This window comes from Chaetodon auriga, chromosome 4, assembly GCF_051107435.1.
Source record: "Chaetodon auriga isolate fChaAug3 chromosome 4, fChaAug3.hap1, whole genome shotgun sequence".
NCBI lineage: Eukaryota > Metazoa > Chordata > Actinopteri > Chaetodontiformes > Chaetodontidae > Chaetodon > Chaetodon auriga.
This window is the reverse complement of record NC_135077.1, coordinates 25526057-25542038: the sequence shown is the minus strand read 5'-3', so window position 1 is coordinate 25542038 and position 15982 is coordinate 25526057. Positions and strand designations below refer to the sequence as shown.

The following is a 15982-nucleotide window of genomic DNA, read 5'->3' as shown; positions in this document are numbered from 1 at the left end:
CTAGTGCGCAAATACACACACGGACTAGTTTTAGCTACCAGTGTGATAAGGTCTCCTTGTCTGCAGCTCCTGTCAGATCTCATCAAGAGGGAAGGAACCAGGCCAGAGCAAACATAGCCCCCTTTAAGAGAGACCGCCTTTCATCCTTGATGATGAGGCGAGAATAACAAGTATCATTTTACTCACAAGATACAATAATCATGGAAAAAATGTCTTGGTGATACATGATGCATATAACAAATGTGCAGAGACGTTCAGTCACACACAAACCTGGTTAACACCATCTTCACTTCCCTGTAGACTTCAGAGACACTTAAAATTATAAAAAGCTCAAATAAAAGAACCGCTGGCATCAGAGCTCATCAGTGGTGAGTTGTTGTCGTGATGCAGTGCTGAAGTTTGTGTGTGATTAACAGAGCAAACATTTCAAACAATAAGAATCTTTCTGTCTGTCAAACACGGACGTCAGATATGACCGTGGACACTCTGCTGGCGAGGAGTCGTCACCTCTATCTGCTGCAGCTTTCATTAGCACCACCAAGTTCAACTTGAACTACAGCGAGCACTCTGAAGGTGACTGACAGGCGTAAGAGGAGTTTACTGTGATTGGTTTCTCTCCATGACGAGCACAGTGAATGGCCTGTTGCATTTTAGAAACAATTTGGGTAACGGGAATCTTCATAGAAATGTGGAGGAGTGGTGGTGGAATAAAAGTCATAAGGCTCTAAACAAATTAATACTCACATGAAGTACAGGTACTCAAGTAAATGTACTCCATTACTGTCTACCTCTGACTGTAGCTTCGTATTTACCGTATAGACATTAACGTGGTATCTGTCCTCTCTTCAAACGTTCTGCAGGAGAGACAATAAGCATTTGTCCAAAATGTCAAACTATTCATTTCACAATAAATGAATCACTCTGTGTAACATGAAAAGCTAATGCTTTGTGTTTGTGTTAGTGCTAGGCTCAGACTCACTGTTCTCATCAACGTTGTTTCCAGCTGCAGCAGGAAGCTGTTCTCCGTGAAAAAGCTCTGATAATCCCACTGTGAGCAGACTGCACGGTGGCAAACAGCACATATTCAAAGAAAGTTCAACATTTTGCAAGCTGAAGACATTTTTCTCAGGAGTTGGTGATGAACAGCGCTAAAAGATGAGTGAATATTACACTGAATCCTCATTAATCTTCTTCAGACCTGACAAACTCAAATAATGCTGTTTCATGTCTACAGCTCTGAAAAGGAGATGTTTAACTCCAGCTCTGTCCCCTAGAAATGACATGCACATACAACTAATTTGCAACAGCAAATAGGTTTTGAGGGAAGCAAAGTGCTAACTGAATTCTGCTTTCTATCAACATAACAGTGATGTTACACTTGTGAATGATCCCTTTCTCTACAGCAGCTCTTTGGTATGAATGAAGGGAACTGTGTTGTATGTCATGAGAGTATTTCTTTTTATCATTGTGCCTCAATTTCACTGGCTGTCCTGAATCCACTTCCTTTTACCCGAACAGTGAGATCCAGCCAGTCAAAAGAAGTAGAACAAAAATCAATGATAAAGCAAAGTGCTATAGTTGCAAATAAAAAATAGCATTTACAGCAGGCTCAGCAAACAATCTTCACCATTGCTTAAGAACACAGCATCCAACAGTGCAAGTAGCCGAGGTCAGACAGCAATGGTGACCAAGATAACGATAGCGCCAATGCTTTTGCTGAAACCATGACCTCAGCAGGTACAAGTCAGTCATCCACTGTCACTCACACCCATGCATCAACCTCTGACACAAGCACTAGGCCTAAATCATTGCCTGGGCAGGCACCTAGCTCTCACAGAACCACTGGTACAAGACCTAAAACAAGACACACATCTCTCCACAATTCTGCAGCACCTCTCACAACCCCGATGAGACAGGGGAAGACAGATGAACAGCTCGCTAAAATGCTTGCCGCTGACCTCCAGCCATTCAAAACAAAAACAGAACAAAGGATTCAAGCAATACAACAATGCTGTCAACCCTTCCTATACTCATTCATCAAGGAGGACAGCATCCCAGACAGTTTGTAACATGTATGAGAGAGAAGCAGCATCACTGAAGGAAAGGCTCTCTAAGGAGCTGTAGTTCGCTGGGCGACAAACTCATTTATGACAGTAACATTTTAACATGTGTGCAGAAAGCTACATTATTCTACAGTTAGAGCCGGTCAGCTGAAGCTTTCTGTAGCACACATGCAAACACACCTGATGACAAATTCTGAATGCTTGAGACCATGTTCATTTTATTATATATTATGATATGGATACAAGTGTATGGTATAGTGTGTCATTGTCATCAAGCAGGGCTGCACGAGGATCAGTCTTTTGGACCCATGTCGATGAGCAGATGCCATCATGGAGGTCTTACCTGGGGGCGTCCACTGTGCCCCACAGGGTCACCAAGCCCACAGCAGAGAGACTTTCCATTGCGGACACGTCGGTTCCTTCAGAGAGAATATTCTCCAAGACAGGACAAGTCATGCTGAATGCTGGATTCTGGTGTCACAGTGCTGCACCTTATACATCCACCGCCCACCATCACCTCCTGTGACTCCAGCGCGGTACATAAAAGTCAAACAAATGTTGACTCTGAACAGAATCCAGACAGTGACTACTTATGACACCACAACATAATTATGAAAACAATTTAGTAATATAGAAAGGTAATTTCTAGGACACGGGGTAGTTAAATGCACTATTGTCCCGCAGCATTAATGTTCCTCTTTGTCACTGCAGTTTGCCTGTGTCTGGAATAATGACCATCATTACTTTAGGGACCATCTTCCCCATTTCTGATGCACCTGCAGCGTGGGCACAGATGATTTTGGCCTTCATGGAGCTCTTTTATTTATTTCATATTGTGATGCACTGCCACAGCTCCTCTGTAGCTGTTAATAGCTGACTGTCATTCTAATATGACCCACATTGTGATGTTTGCGTATGAGATTAATTTTACTTTAGAATTTATGTCCTTTTAAAAATGATGCTGGCATTATGTGTACTCATCACACGTCAAATATGCTTTACATGCAACAGCATTATGAAAGGCTTGCACACACACACACACACACAAACAAACAAACATACACACACACACACACACACACAGGCCTGTTCAAAAAAGTGGAGGCACATGAAGACCTCTTCATGTCAGCAGCATGTGTGTGATCTCTTCCTCCTTCAGTCTCCAACCCCCCTCCTCACACACACACACACACACACACACACACACACACACACACACACACACAGAGCGCTTTCTGTATCTAGATGACAGAGGACTTTGCCTGAGGTGACCTCAAACTTACCACTAATGTGTTCTGACAAGTCAGCTACAAGAAAGTGCTAACAGAGCAATGTAATGGTTAAAAGCTCCCCGGCACTCATCCATACCTCAGCACTTTAACCTCAGTCCGGTAACCCAGCTGACCATTTTCCAGTACACGTTGTCCAATTTTGTGAGGACAGGAAAGAGATGACATTGGGACTATAAGCCGTGGAATAGTTCTGGGGACTCTCACTGGTCCAGTACGCCTGAGCAGGGGCATAACTATGGGAAAAAATGATGGCTGACCAGAAAATATGCCTCCCTCTCACAGAATTCAGACTCAGAAATGAGCTGACCCCTGACACTTGTGACTTGCAGTCATAAAACACTAACCTAAGGGTAGCTAAGCTATGGTAGAAACAGCGCTGGAAATATCATAAAATGACTGGTTTCATTAAATTAGAATAAATTATACTTTCAAAGACATTCGGCTGTTTTGACAAGACAGCTCGAGACCTGAGTGCTCTGCTTTACCTGCTGACTTTTGACAAACACATACTGTATTCTGTTCTGCCTCCACACTGGCCATCAGTTGACTGAGGTTGGGCTTCACGGAAGTTCCCACACTGAGCTTTTTATGTTCCCAAACAGAGGGGCTGTGTACGATCTCACTACTGGATGCAAACAGGGCCGACATCACATTTTTCTGTTTGTGTGAAATTAAGCATGAAGACATGTGCTACAGGAGCGAGGGGAAAAACCGGAGAAGGAAATCAACGCCACAGAGCTGTCATGTATTTGCAGAAGGGGGGAGAGGAGGGCACAGGAGGGGCAAAGTAATGATAGTTTTTTATGTCATAACATGGAGCTCAAACAAGCCTCTCAGGTTTACACAGATGACACTAGGGTGCAAGCACACATGAACACACAGACAAAGAGGCAAGTTCGCAGTGGAGGAGAAGCCAATTCTGATGGGCATGTAGGGTTAAATTCTTTTTTGGGGGGCGTTGGGGGTGGTGGGGGCTAGAGGGACAGGCTGGCTACCCAGCTGCAGCGCTGGCCCTGTGGGTAAGACAGGGAGGTCAGAGGGCCCCTGGCCTGTCACCAACTATGCTGCATTGTTACCAGGCTCGTGCCAAGCAGAGTGCCGGGAGCATAGCCTGGTGCTGTATCTCCCTGATGTGCTGCCATCAACACCCCGCCCCCCAACCTTGGACCCATCTCCAGCATGTGTGCTCGCCCTGGCTGTACATGTAGATGGTGGTAAATCCTTTGCCCTTGCATAGAAGCCCCCCCTCCAACACACATTATGACTACTGTAGTGTGTTGTCTACGTCACACCAGAACGAGGCACAGTGGTGCTATTTTTGAAGCAAGAGTTCCTTTCCTGAGGCATTTTGATGCTGTTGGTCTTTGGATATTAACACAGGCTGTAAAGCCTTAAAAAATAGAGTTATATATGTGTTTAATTGATTTTCACTCAATGCAAAAGTGAACAAGTCATATCCTGCAGCCAAAGTACCTGAAGAGTAATCACAGAAGAGTAAATCACAGAAAGGTGAAATCACAGACAGAAATGTACTGTTCAATTACAAGACCTGACCTATCAGATATTAGATTCAGGCAGTGGGGGGTGTTCAGGGTCAGCTTTGTTATTCCCACAGGGACATGTAATAGGCTCACGGACCCATGAACACTAAACTAGTTGCTGCATGCCTAAATATAGCATGGTAGCGGTGACCAGGGCATGGCTCGCATCGGCCATGACTAACTGCTGGCGGTGGTGGCACAGCAGTGACAGCATGGCCAGTAAAGGCAACGCCATCAGTGGATGACAGAAATGCACACGCAGGCAGGAGCGCTTACTCTGATTTATTTTTGTTTGCTTATTGAAATCCACCCAAGACGGCTTTTTTTTTTTTTTTTTCCAGTCTTGAGAGAGCTCAAGAAGGCAGCATCGATTGCTATGGCAACACGAAAGCGCTCAAAATTGCCCTTTTCAGTTTGGGATTTCTCAGACGCATTGAGGGGTTGCTGGTGCTGCTTACATAAAAACATATTAGGAGGCTGGCACTGTGTGTGTGTGTGTGTGTGTGTGTGTGTGTGTGTGTGTGTTTTGCATGAGGCTCGCTGTGAAGCACCTCAGCAGATAAACCCAGTTATTAGGTCCCAATCTGCCTGCGCAACCCTCCATATCAGATGAACTATTACAGTCAGATCTCCAAACTAGTCAAGCGGGCTGCCTCCCCCGTGCCTCTTCCCTCAAGGCAAGCATCTGCCAGCGCATTTGTGATTAAGGCTGAGAGACGAGGAACGACTGAAACAACAATAAAAACAGGCTAAGAAGAGAGGCAGAGCCATGAGAGGTCATACTCTGTGCCCCTCTCTTTGTTCCAGTGCCTGGCCTCAGCACACTGCTAACATAGGCACGGCGATGACAGAAATGCAAACAAGCAGCACTGTCTGCACAGGCCACAGGGGAGAGAGATGAAGGGAGGATATGTGGGAAGAGGCGATGAAGACTCTGAAGAGATGTACATTCAACACTCCAATACCACTCACAGCTGACTGTACGGGTCACTCTGATGTAATGCCTCTACAATTCTGGGAGATGAGGTTTGTCTTGGAGGAGAGGGAAGAGATGAGAGGACTGTAAAAAAAAAATAATAACATGAACTCACCGGAGGCACTGCAGCACATACGAGAAGAGCAGAAAGAGGGAAGGAGGGGCAATAAGGAGGAACTGTGGAAAAGGTGCTTTTCTTACACCAAAGGTGATTGAGTCAGTGCTTAGTCACACAGACTACAACCTGTGAAATGACTGGCTTGGACAATCAGACCCAAAACCTTGTCATCAGAAAGAGAGACTCAAGGGGCAGCCAAGTGGAAAAACCCTCGCCCTCGATTGCAGGGTTTGTTCCCAGCTGTGGCCAGGAGTTCCAGGCCAAGCTGGAAGCTGGATGTGTTCACAGACAGGAAGCCAGCCCGTAGTGATGCCTACCAGTTAGTCACTGAACTTTTCGGAGACAAATATTAGTCTATGCTATCTGGTAGGCATCAGGGCATTCAAGATTTGGAGGAAAGTGTATCAAAAAAGCAGTGAAAATCAGCATCCTTTTGATGAAAGTGGCTAAACCTGATGTATCCCCGCCTGCTCGCTGTGGGAGGTGTTAAAGTGAGGCAGCCTTTCAAAGGAAGCAGACAGGTGCTGTTTAGGTAAATGATGTTTCTCTTAGCTGACGCACAATACCTACAATGCATGTGTATAGGTGTGCCCTGTACCAAGGCCTTGTCTATTTGAAAGGCCGTCTCTGAAAACAGAGCGAGGGGAACTCCCTCTGAGCAAATGCAGGACTGAAACATGATACCTGCAGCAGCAATCCCCATCAGCTGTGGCTGACTCCTGATTCACTGCATCCAAACGACTGGCACAATGATCTACATATACAGTGGATCTATGGATGCAAAACAAATGTGATTGGTGGGGTTTAATCAATGAGTGATTGGAAAGCACAATTTTCTTTTTTATTCCAAATAATGAAAACAATTCTGATCAAAAAGAGCTGTTGTCCTGTTGTGAGTTATTAGTAGAGATCACAGTTGTTGACTGAGTAAATAAGCAACCATGGTGAAGTGATGTCACAATAAAAAACAGATGAGGACAATGTAAAAACTGATCCTACTGACCAGTATAGTCTGTGTATCCGGAGCCTGACATGTCTGCCTCTGTGCTGTAGAGCTGCGGCTCAAAACTAAAAAAAACACTCCGATGAGCCACACTGTTGATCTGGGTGACATGTTGCTTCATTGCCAAGAACACGGGCACTGTAGTTTATTTGGACTCAGTCCCACATACACCACCCTGCTACCAGAAATACTCACTGGCACATCAAATTTGTATTAATACGCAGCTGAAAATAGTCCCCAAAACAACTGCACTGTTTGCTCCTGTTTGAGTAGCAGTGAAAAAAAAAAAAAAAAAAGACACAGCCCAGGTGTTTTAGGAAATAAAATACACACATAAACTTGGAAAAGCAACAGAAAGGGCAGAGAAGTGAGAACGTGTGGAGACAGGCTAATGGATGGTTGGTAATGGTGTTTTCATGGGACAAGAAGAGGAATATAGAAGAGAAGAGCCTTCATACTAGCTGTTATACTGTAATGTGTCATTGCAAACATTTAGTTGCTTTCATGTTCTTTGTCAAAGTTAAGCTATTGTCTCTTGCTGTCAGCTCTGAGACCTTGGATATGGGAGCATCCTTGAAACCGCAAAGACTTTTCAAAGCAGTGAATGCTTGACAACTACATTCAAAACATGATAGTAGTTTCTGCAAGTAGTTTCATGATTCTATTGCAGGGACATGGATGGAAACCAGTTGAGAGCAGGAACCTAATCTTTAAAAGTTATGATGCTCTTTGGAAAACCACAATGCTTTAAGCCAAGCCCTAAAACATGATATATATTATGTAGTATAACTACAATTAATGCATAAACTACCATGGATTACACACACACAAATTCTGTTCTTACACCATCTGAATCGAACTTCCACTTACTCTCGCTGAGCTGTCACAGACAAATTTACACCATCAATGCGTACACAACACCAACGGCTTCCGCTCCTCACCCCTGCACACACGCAGTGTCAAGAAACCACCATCTGGACAAAGCCATCACACCCCTGCTTGATGTCACTGTGCCGATTAAAGCAGCCAGTTTCTCTGCAACACTTTGCGCTGACTGTTTATGAGAGGCTTCTTTTCACCAAGTCACACACTCAGAAGGCGACAGTGGACCCTGAGTATGTGCCGCTGCAAAATGCCCTGGCAACAGGTTAAGAAAATACAGTCTACACCAGAAGAATGGAAAACAGACATTTTTATGAATGTCAGCATCGGAGGGCATAGGGTTAACAGCAAAAACAGATATTTCTAAGTGACAGACTCTCAATGGCTGGACTATAAACGATAACTGAAAATCTAACACAAAGCAGTGGGATTCAGAGTGTCTGATTAGTCATTCAGATGTCTCCTAAACATTTTATTGTGTCTGTTGGCTTCAAGTACCCAATAATGACTATCAAACACAGCTTTCAGGATGAGCCAACATCCTTTACAGCAGCCTATAAATTCAAGTATCCCTAACAATAAACTGACTGATAGATATTTAACAAGTGAGAGCAGTGAGTTCATATCACCACTCCGTCCCCCCATAGTTCAGAGCGCCAGTTCAGAAACCTGAGGTAGAGGAACACTGTATCCTTTTCCCCCACACTTTCCTGCCCCTGAACATACTTGCAAGGATAAGAGCTTGTTAATCCAAAGGTGAGATGAATGGCAGCACTGTGTATGTGTGCCTACAAGCAGGAAGGAGGGCAGGCTGGGACCCGAGGCGCAACTCGGCTCAGCACAAAGACTGGCTCAGTGCTGCTGCTGCTGTCACACATAGGGAATGGATAAAAATATACATGCAGTGAGTAGTCATACGCTATACAGGAACGTGCAACAGCAAGATATTTGCCCTTAATTCCGTATAAAAGCTCCAGTATCAAATGCAAATATCAGCAGTGACATTTATTTTGAAAAGCTAACAATTACAATTAGTCATTTGGCAGATGCTTTTATCCAAAGTGACGTACATATGAATTCACACACCAATGGCGCAGCATCGGGGGCAGTTTTTGGGGTTCAGTATCTTGCCCAAGGATACTTCGGCATGTGGACTGCAGAGGCCAGGGATCAAACCACCGATCTCCTGATTGGCAGACGACCGCTCTACCTCCTGAGCCACCGCTACTCCCTAACATGAACATGAAGTTTCTTGCTCCTTGTGTTACAATTTTCAAGAAGAAAGTTCACCTGGAGACGCGTGGTAGAAAGTGGAACACAGTCGAAGGTGAAATATCACTTTGAGCATCAAAGCCAATGAGGATGTGCTGTGTGGGCACGTCAAAGAGAGGATAACCGAATGCTGCGAGGGCAGGCTCGTAAGCGTATTTGCTCCTCTGACCTGTTTCTAATGTGTCAGCTCCGACAAGTCAGATAAGAAAAAGAGCTTTTTTTACTACCACCTGAAAGCAGTGGATGGTGAAATTGAACTTCTGTGAGTTATCCAAACAGTGCTTCAGCTGCTCAGGCAGAACAGCTTGGCCACATTAGTATCAAACACACTCATCCTCATGAGGAAGCATGTGTAAAAACACACAGACAATATTGCAAAAACAAACACATTTATGAGAACTTGCACCTTTGAGCAAAATTCATCTCCATATACACATGTGCTCTGAAACCTGGGCTGGAATTGGTTTACATATGGATTACGGTGATTGTTTAAATATGCATTCATTGATTTGTTTGGCCAGATCAAACTAGGCAGTGCAGATAAAACATCAAGATTCTGTCACTGCATTTCCTAAATCGATTGAAATGGTTTCAGACGCATATTTTAGAGTACTGTTATGAGAAAGTTTGTGACCCGGCAGCCATGTTGAAAACAGGCAAGCCAAAACCAAGCACTGCCTTACTCGCAGTGTGTCCCCCTCCAGCTGGAGCTGTCAGTGGTCTCGTGCATTCAGGTGCATCCTAACTGAATTTTGTGTGCCTGTACTTTTATAAAGTCGACAACACAACGTGTTAGCAAACAGCTTACAGGTACACATCCATGTTCTGTATATTCCTAATACATCCGTATTAATTTGAACTTGTGTGTCATGCCACCTGACAAATTTGAATCGGACTGAATACATTTTACATGTCAATCTCCTTTTAGCTCTGTTTTTGGTCTCTACCAACTTTTGAGTGAAATATCTGGTTTTATAGCTGCTAAAGCTACACTATGTTCACCAGTTAGTTGGTTATTTTGTCCGTTTACTGTTAGGTGCCCAGCAGGTAGTGAACAGTGGGTTTATCAGAATTGTCTCACTGAAAACACTCAATGTGAAGAGTCAGAGTGAACCCAAACAGTGACACTAATAGCGTGGGCTGTAAAAACCAAACTGCAGCAGAGACCAAAGACAGAGCTTAAAGAGAGAGTATGACTTACAGAAACATGACTCAAATCAGTGGATAACGCTTCTACGTAAGTGCTGGATGTGTAAATATGCAACTGCTGGATAACAAGTCGGCTATATCAAGTTCAAGGTGATCATATGCCAATGCTGTGTTCACAGTAGGGGTGAGTGGAAAAAGAACTGTGATTCGTATCTCCTACGATTCGGCATTGATTCACAAAAGTCAAAGTTGAATGTTACTAATAATGTGATGTTGACGGAACGAAAAGGCGGAACTCAGCTGCCTCGGCAGTGCAACACAATTTACAGCATGCACACAATAGAGTTTTCAAGTAATTTATCTTCAAAATGTAGTGGTTGCAAGAAGTTTTTGATTTACTGGCTGAATAGTTACCTTAGCAAAAGGAACGCCAAGTATATTTCTACGCTAGCAGACCTGATCAGCCATCAGCAGTGACAAATGAGACCAACTAATGAACGCAAACTGCAGCATTAAACAACTTAAACCAAGTGAGGTGAAGAAAACAACTCTTGTTTCACCTCAGAAGTCCTGAGCCCGCTCACATCAGAGATCAGAGAGGCCCAGTACTCCCCCTCACTTGGTTGTTCACATACAGGCTAAAGACTGTAAGATGCTTTCAAATGAATGCACTAATTAATGCTGTTAACTTTTTCAAATGAAAAGGCAAGATCATCTCCCTTCATTGCCAAGTATGATTCATATTGTACTTCAGTGGACTAAGGACACCAGTGAATGGATTGGCACACAGTATACTGGAGCACGAGACTGAAAATCAATGCCACCTTTTCTACTCATTCAATCCACAATCGATTTTGAATCAAGAATCGATTCTAAATCAAGACAACCAAAAATCGATGCATGAGATTATCAAAGATTCAAAACTCCAGTTTACAAGTTTTTTCTGCTGCCACCAAGCGGCAAAAAAACTTATTGCAGGATCATTCTGGTGTTTGTGATTTGATTTTGAACTACACAGCAAAGAACAGCAGGTTCTTCAATCCAATGAAAGGTGTGTTTTGCAGGTGGCCCACGGAAACCGAACACATCTTAGCTGTAATGTATGCAAGGAATGTAAATGCATAAAAACAGTTAGCAAACGAAGACAAGATGAAGTGCTAAAACCCTTGGTAGTGTTACAATAATTCAGTGCTGACAACACTTGAAAAAATCCAGTTTTCATTGAGTAATCAGTGATCACAGAACTATTATTCTTGTTTGCGTTGCACTGAGTTTATCTTACTGTCAGCCTACCAATCATGATTACTAAAACCCTGCTTCTTCCTGAACACAACGACATAACTAAAGATCATTTAAAGATACAGTTGGCTCAAGTTTTATGTTAAAGCATGACCATCATCAGCAGAGAAGACCACCCATTCTTTCTTAACTAAGATGATTGAAATGAGGTATATTTTGGGGTCAGGTATCAGTCGGTCATTTGGGGACTGCAGTCAACTTTTCATCTAATGTGTGTATCAGGATCGGCCTGTGGTAAAGTAAAACAAGGCATCAACTTAAGGGCAACGCCCTGTCCTGGGGCCGACCAACATGCACGGCATCTCTTTCAAATTACTTTGAAGTAATCTAAATTATATTACACAAATTTTAAACAAAATTTGCACCAAATGATTGAGTGATGAAAATGTGAAAGGACCCTAAAAGGGCTAAGACTGGCCCTGTTTGCTATGGCACCTACACTGACTCCTAAATAACAATTACTGTTAAACAACAGCTCAGTTTACAGAAATTTGGTTAAAAGACACACTGATAAATACACTGTCTGTCAGCAGAACACATGAACAACAACAAGCTTTATCTGTAGCTGGACATGGATATTATCTTATTTTGTAGATAAACACAGTAACAGTGAGACTTTCAACTGCAACGATGGTCATATCAGCAGACCAGTGTAACTTTCAAGGCCACTAACCATCATAGCAGCATTCATAACAGCAGAGGAACAAAGAGCTGAGTGGGAGTTCAGGCCCCTCCGTTTCTCCTGTTCAAGCTCAGTGCCACAGGGATGAAAGACAATCATTCACCAACTTCCCAGCCACCCAACCATGCTTTCCTAACGCTCATGTGAAGCGAAAAGAGTGCAAGTCCGTGGATCCTTGTGGGTGTGTGTGAGTCAACACTTTCATAAGATATGTAAATTAGCATTTTTGAGTCAACCCTTTAGCAAAAGAGTAGACCAAACATCCAGAAATCCAACGGTGTCTCTCTAAAGTTATGGTCCCAATAAAAGAGGATATGGAAAGTCACCTTTGAGCTGGCTGACCCCCATGGTGGTCACATGGCGACATCGTTACATCATTACTCTTTGACCCCATTCAGTCTGGACAGGCCTTGCAATGAACAAGGACTGAATAGATGTCTGAAAAACGACACCACCATAAATGTAATCCTTCCATCGGACGGACTATACGTTCTCTTCAAAAGCAACCTTACACTGTGTAAAAAGTTCCTTTGAAGGATATCTTCATTTACAAAGAGACCCTGTAAATGATATTGTTTCCAAATTTATGCTACTGCAGCTCCAGATAAGCGAATGTTGCCCATGATGCACAGCAGTTCAGATAAAGAGGTGTTTATCAGATGGATATCGCAGATGCAAGACAAACTGCTCCTGGGCAAATGCTGAATCCTGATTGTCTGGAAATACCAGCTCCTTTCATTCAGTTAAAGCAAATGACTGAAGAGACTTGTTAGAGGTAAGGCTCGCTCATACCTCCCACACAGTCCAGCATTTAAAACATCAGAATCACCGCAATCAGTGGCTTCACGCACGTTGGCTGAACTAATCTGTCCATATCTCTGTGTGGAAATCAACTTTGTTTAACTTTGACACGCAAATCTGCAACATTGACCAAGGTTAACAGTGTTGACCTGTGAGGTAACAATGAGCAGGAGGGTCCAGAATGGAGGACGCTGTTGTAGCTTATTAACATTTGGAGTACAAAGTGTTGCATTAAAGAGATATGTTTTTTTCAGTTGTGAGGTAGTCAGTGGTACAAATATAACGTTCGAATAAACCTACTGCCTCCTTAGCGACCGAGCTTGCTAACTGACCGTTAGAAGGCTAGCTAGCTTGGACACCCTTTGATAACCCAGAAGAATAGAAAATGTGTACAAATCTGAGAGGAAAATGCCAGAAAAAGCTGGTTAAGCAGCACGGGTAAAAAAGAAACAGGGTCACACTGGTGCTAACCACCAACCTCCTACTTCACAATGAATTTCCACTTGCTGGGCCTTTATTGTGATATAACCTGTAAAAAGCAGTAAGTCTTGAAACAGTGAGAACACTTAATTAGGCACTGTAATTTCTAGAAACAATACATCCATTTTCAAGTGTCCTCAATGAACATTACTGAACATAACAGGGACAATGGGAGCCCTGTATGCTTCATGTTATCCTGCTGTCCCACAATTTGCTTTCGCAGCTACTTCAAGGAGGCTTTAAAAATAAAAGTGATCAGCTTCATTGGATGAAGTGCAATATCTGAAGCAGAGTAGCACCACCCCTCCTCTCTTTCCAGCCACTCCTTCTCGTGCCGGGACACACACATACCCCACCCACACACCAAAGAAAAAAAAAAAAAAAAAAAAAAAAAGATGGTGCTCTACAGTCAGCATGTGTCTCAACTTCCTTCCTCTCAGAAAGTCATGATGCCACAACAACTGTCGCACGCGGGAAATTAAATGCAGCTGTTTGGGAAGCCAAGAATGACAGAGAGCAGACAGGAAGGCTTACGATGTTCCTGATTCTTGACCTTCAGGAGCACACAGACCACGAGTTCTGCTTTTAACAGAGTAGATGTGAAACTTTTCACCACTGAGGGCCTCATAAATGCAGAAGTCAATGAAGAAAACAGTCTTTGATGTTTAGGCTACTACATATCCATTTTCTAGTGAAAGTGCAACTGTACTAACTGTATTAGTGTGTTCAATGTTATATTTAAGCTCCAGTGAACAAGACCCCTTCCCAGCCATCAAGGGAAATCATGTATAGAGAGGGTTACAGTAAGCCTCTCTTTGTATCATAAAGCTGTACATGGATTTCAATGGGTTGTATCAAACTGCAGGGAAGGGATTTTCTTTACAAGCTGTGAAACTGGCTCTGGTGATGATGTGCCCATTCTGTGCTTTAAAGATGAGCTGTGCATTACATGTCAGCCCTCATATACACAAGTGACAAAGCGAGTTGTGAAAACACGTCAGATTCGAGCAGGAGGTGGCACAGCGTGCTCCTGTTGGATAAAGCAACCCTGGACCATTGTGTGTTTGTGCCCCTTTGAGCTGCCTGAAATGTGGTGTTTGAAGCGTGTCCCTGCAGTGAGGGTGGAGCAGCATCAACAGGTGTGCAACTTCAGATCTTCACAACACATTATCCTACATGCAAATGATGGAAATAAACTTACACAAACGCATGGTAGATGAACGCCCAGGCTCTCGGTCTCTCCAGCACGTTGTACAGGTAGTTCTGGAGCCGCCGGTAGCGCACGTTTCTCCGGCCGCTCTGCGCGCTGTATATGAGCGGCTTTCCGAGCAGGCTGAGCCGGGCTCCCTGCTTCCCCCTCAGGCTCTCGGACCCGGCAGCACCTGCTGCGGTGGAGGCTGACAGCAAACCGTCTCCCGCGTTGTTCATCATCCTTCGTCCGGACTCCACATCTTTCAAGCCGTAGCCTTCGTTACGGTGCCCCGGCGATGTCCTCATCCAGAGCCCGGTGCTGCCTTCGTCTCCGCTGTGGTTCCGGGGCATGGCATCACCAAAGCGGGCATCAAGTGCGCCGAGGTCTTGTCAAGCATGCGTGCCGGGAGCAATACACGAACAATACACGTGCGAGACGCAGTCTAACAGGCAGTGAGTTGGGAGTGAAAGCGTTGCCAGCGCAAGGCGCACTGTTTACCGTCACACTTTGACCGCCCTCTTTCGTCTTGCATCAAGCTCTTCTCAGGCAATTTACACAACCGCCGCCGCGCGTAAAGATCTCCATCGCGCCTGGCCTGTGCGCGGTGCTGTCCAGTCTGACGAAACAACAAGTTACAGAGGCATTGTGTGTCCGTTGCAGTGGGACACAAGATATTTTTAGCATTAATTTTCAGCACAGGCTCTTTTCCCAGTGCGCTTTACCGCCTGTTGCTTCTAGCTGCGCGTCCACGGCAGATGCGCATCTGTGCTGGTAGTGCCGTCGCGTGACTTTATCTCGATCCTCGTGTCACAGTAAACACTTTGAGCTGATCTTACCTCCACGTCACTTGAGAATAAAGTTTTCAGACGGTATTGATTACGTTTTTTTATTCAGGTGGTAGCAGAAATACAAACGAACAACCGTAACTCTTCGTGTAATTTAATTTCCCCAAGAGTTCCAAATGACACCGCATTTTTAAAAAAGCCTATCAGGTATCATGGATTCTGATGAATTTTCCACTTGGTCGGCTGGAAAAGTAACCACTGAGGACGGCTCACTGAACATCTGCAGAAAATATTATACTGTGACCAAAAAGACTTTTAATCCAAGGATTTTTTTTTTTTTTTTTTTTTTTTTTTTTTTTTAACAGAGTAGTATGTGTTCTGTAAATATGCTTTTATCAAACGTTGTTGATGTTGTATTTGATTTATTTTTGCACGAGAGAAACCATG

The 15982-nt window shown here is 43.8% G+C and overlaps 1 protein-coding gene across 7 annotated transcripts in view; it reads right to left on the bottom strand.

Annotated features, from left to right (window-relative positions):
• kcnq5b (potassium voltage-gated channel, KQT-like subfamily, member 5b) overlaps positions 1-15420 on the bottom strand; it is a 116988-nt gene extending 101568 nt beyond the window's left edge. For 6 of the 7 annotated variants that reach the window (XM_076729376.1, XM_076729379.1, XM_076729380.1 and 3 more), the window contains exon 1: positions 14760-15420. In XM_076729376.1, coding sequence (XP_076585491.1) covers positions 14760-15100 — 341 coding nt within the window. In that variant the 5' untranslated portion in view covers positions 15101-15420. The remainder of the gene's footprint in view (positions 1-14759) is intronic. The other variant, XM_076729382.1, reaches the window with a different exon arrangement.
• Positions 15421-15982: the final 562 nt, after the last annotated feature.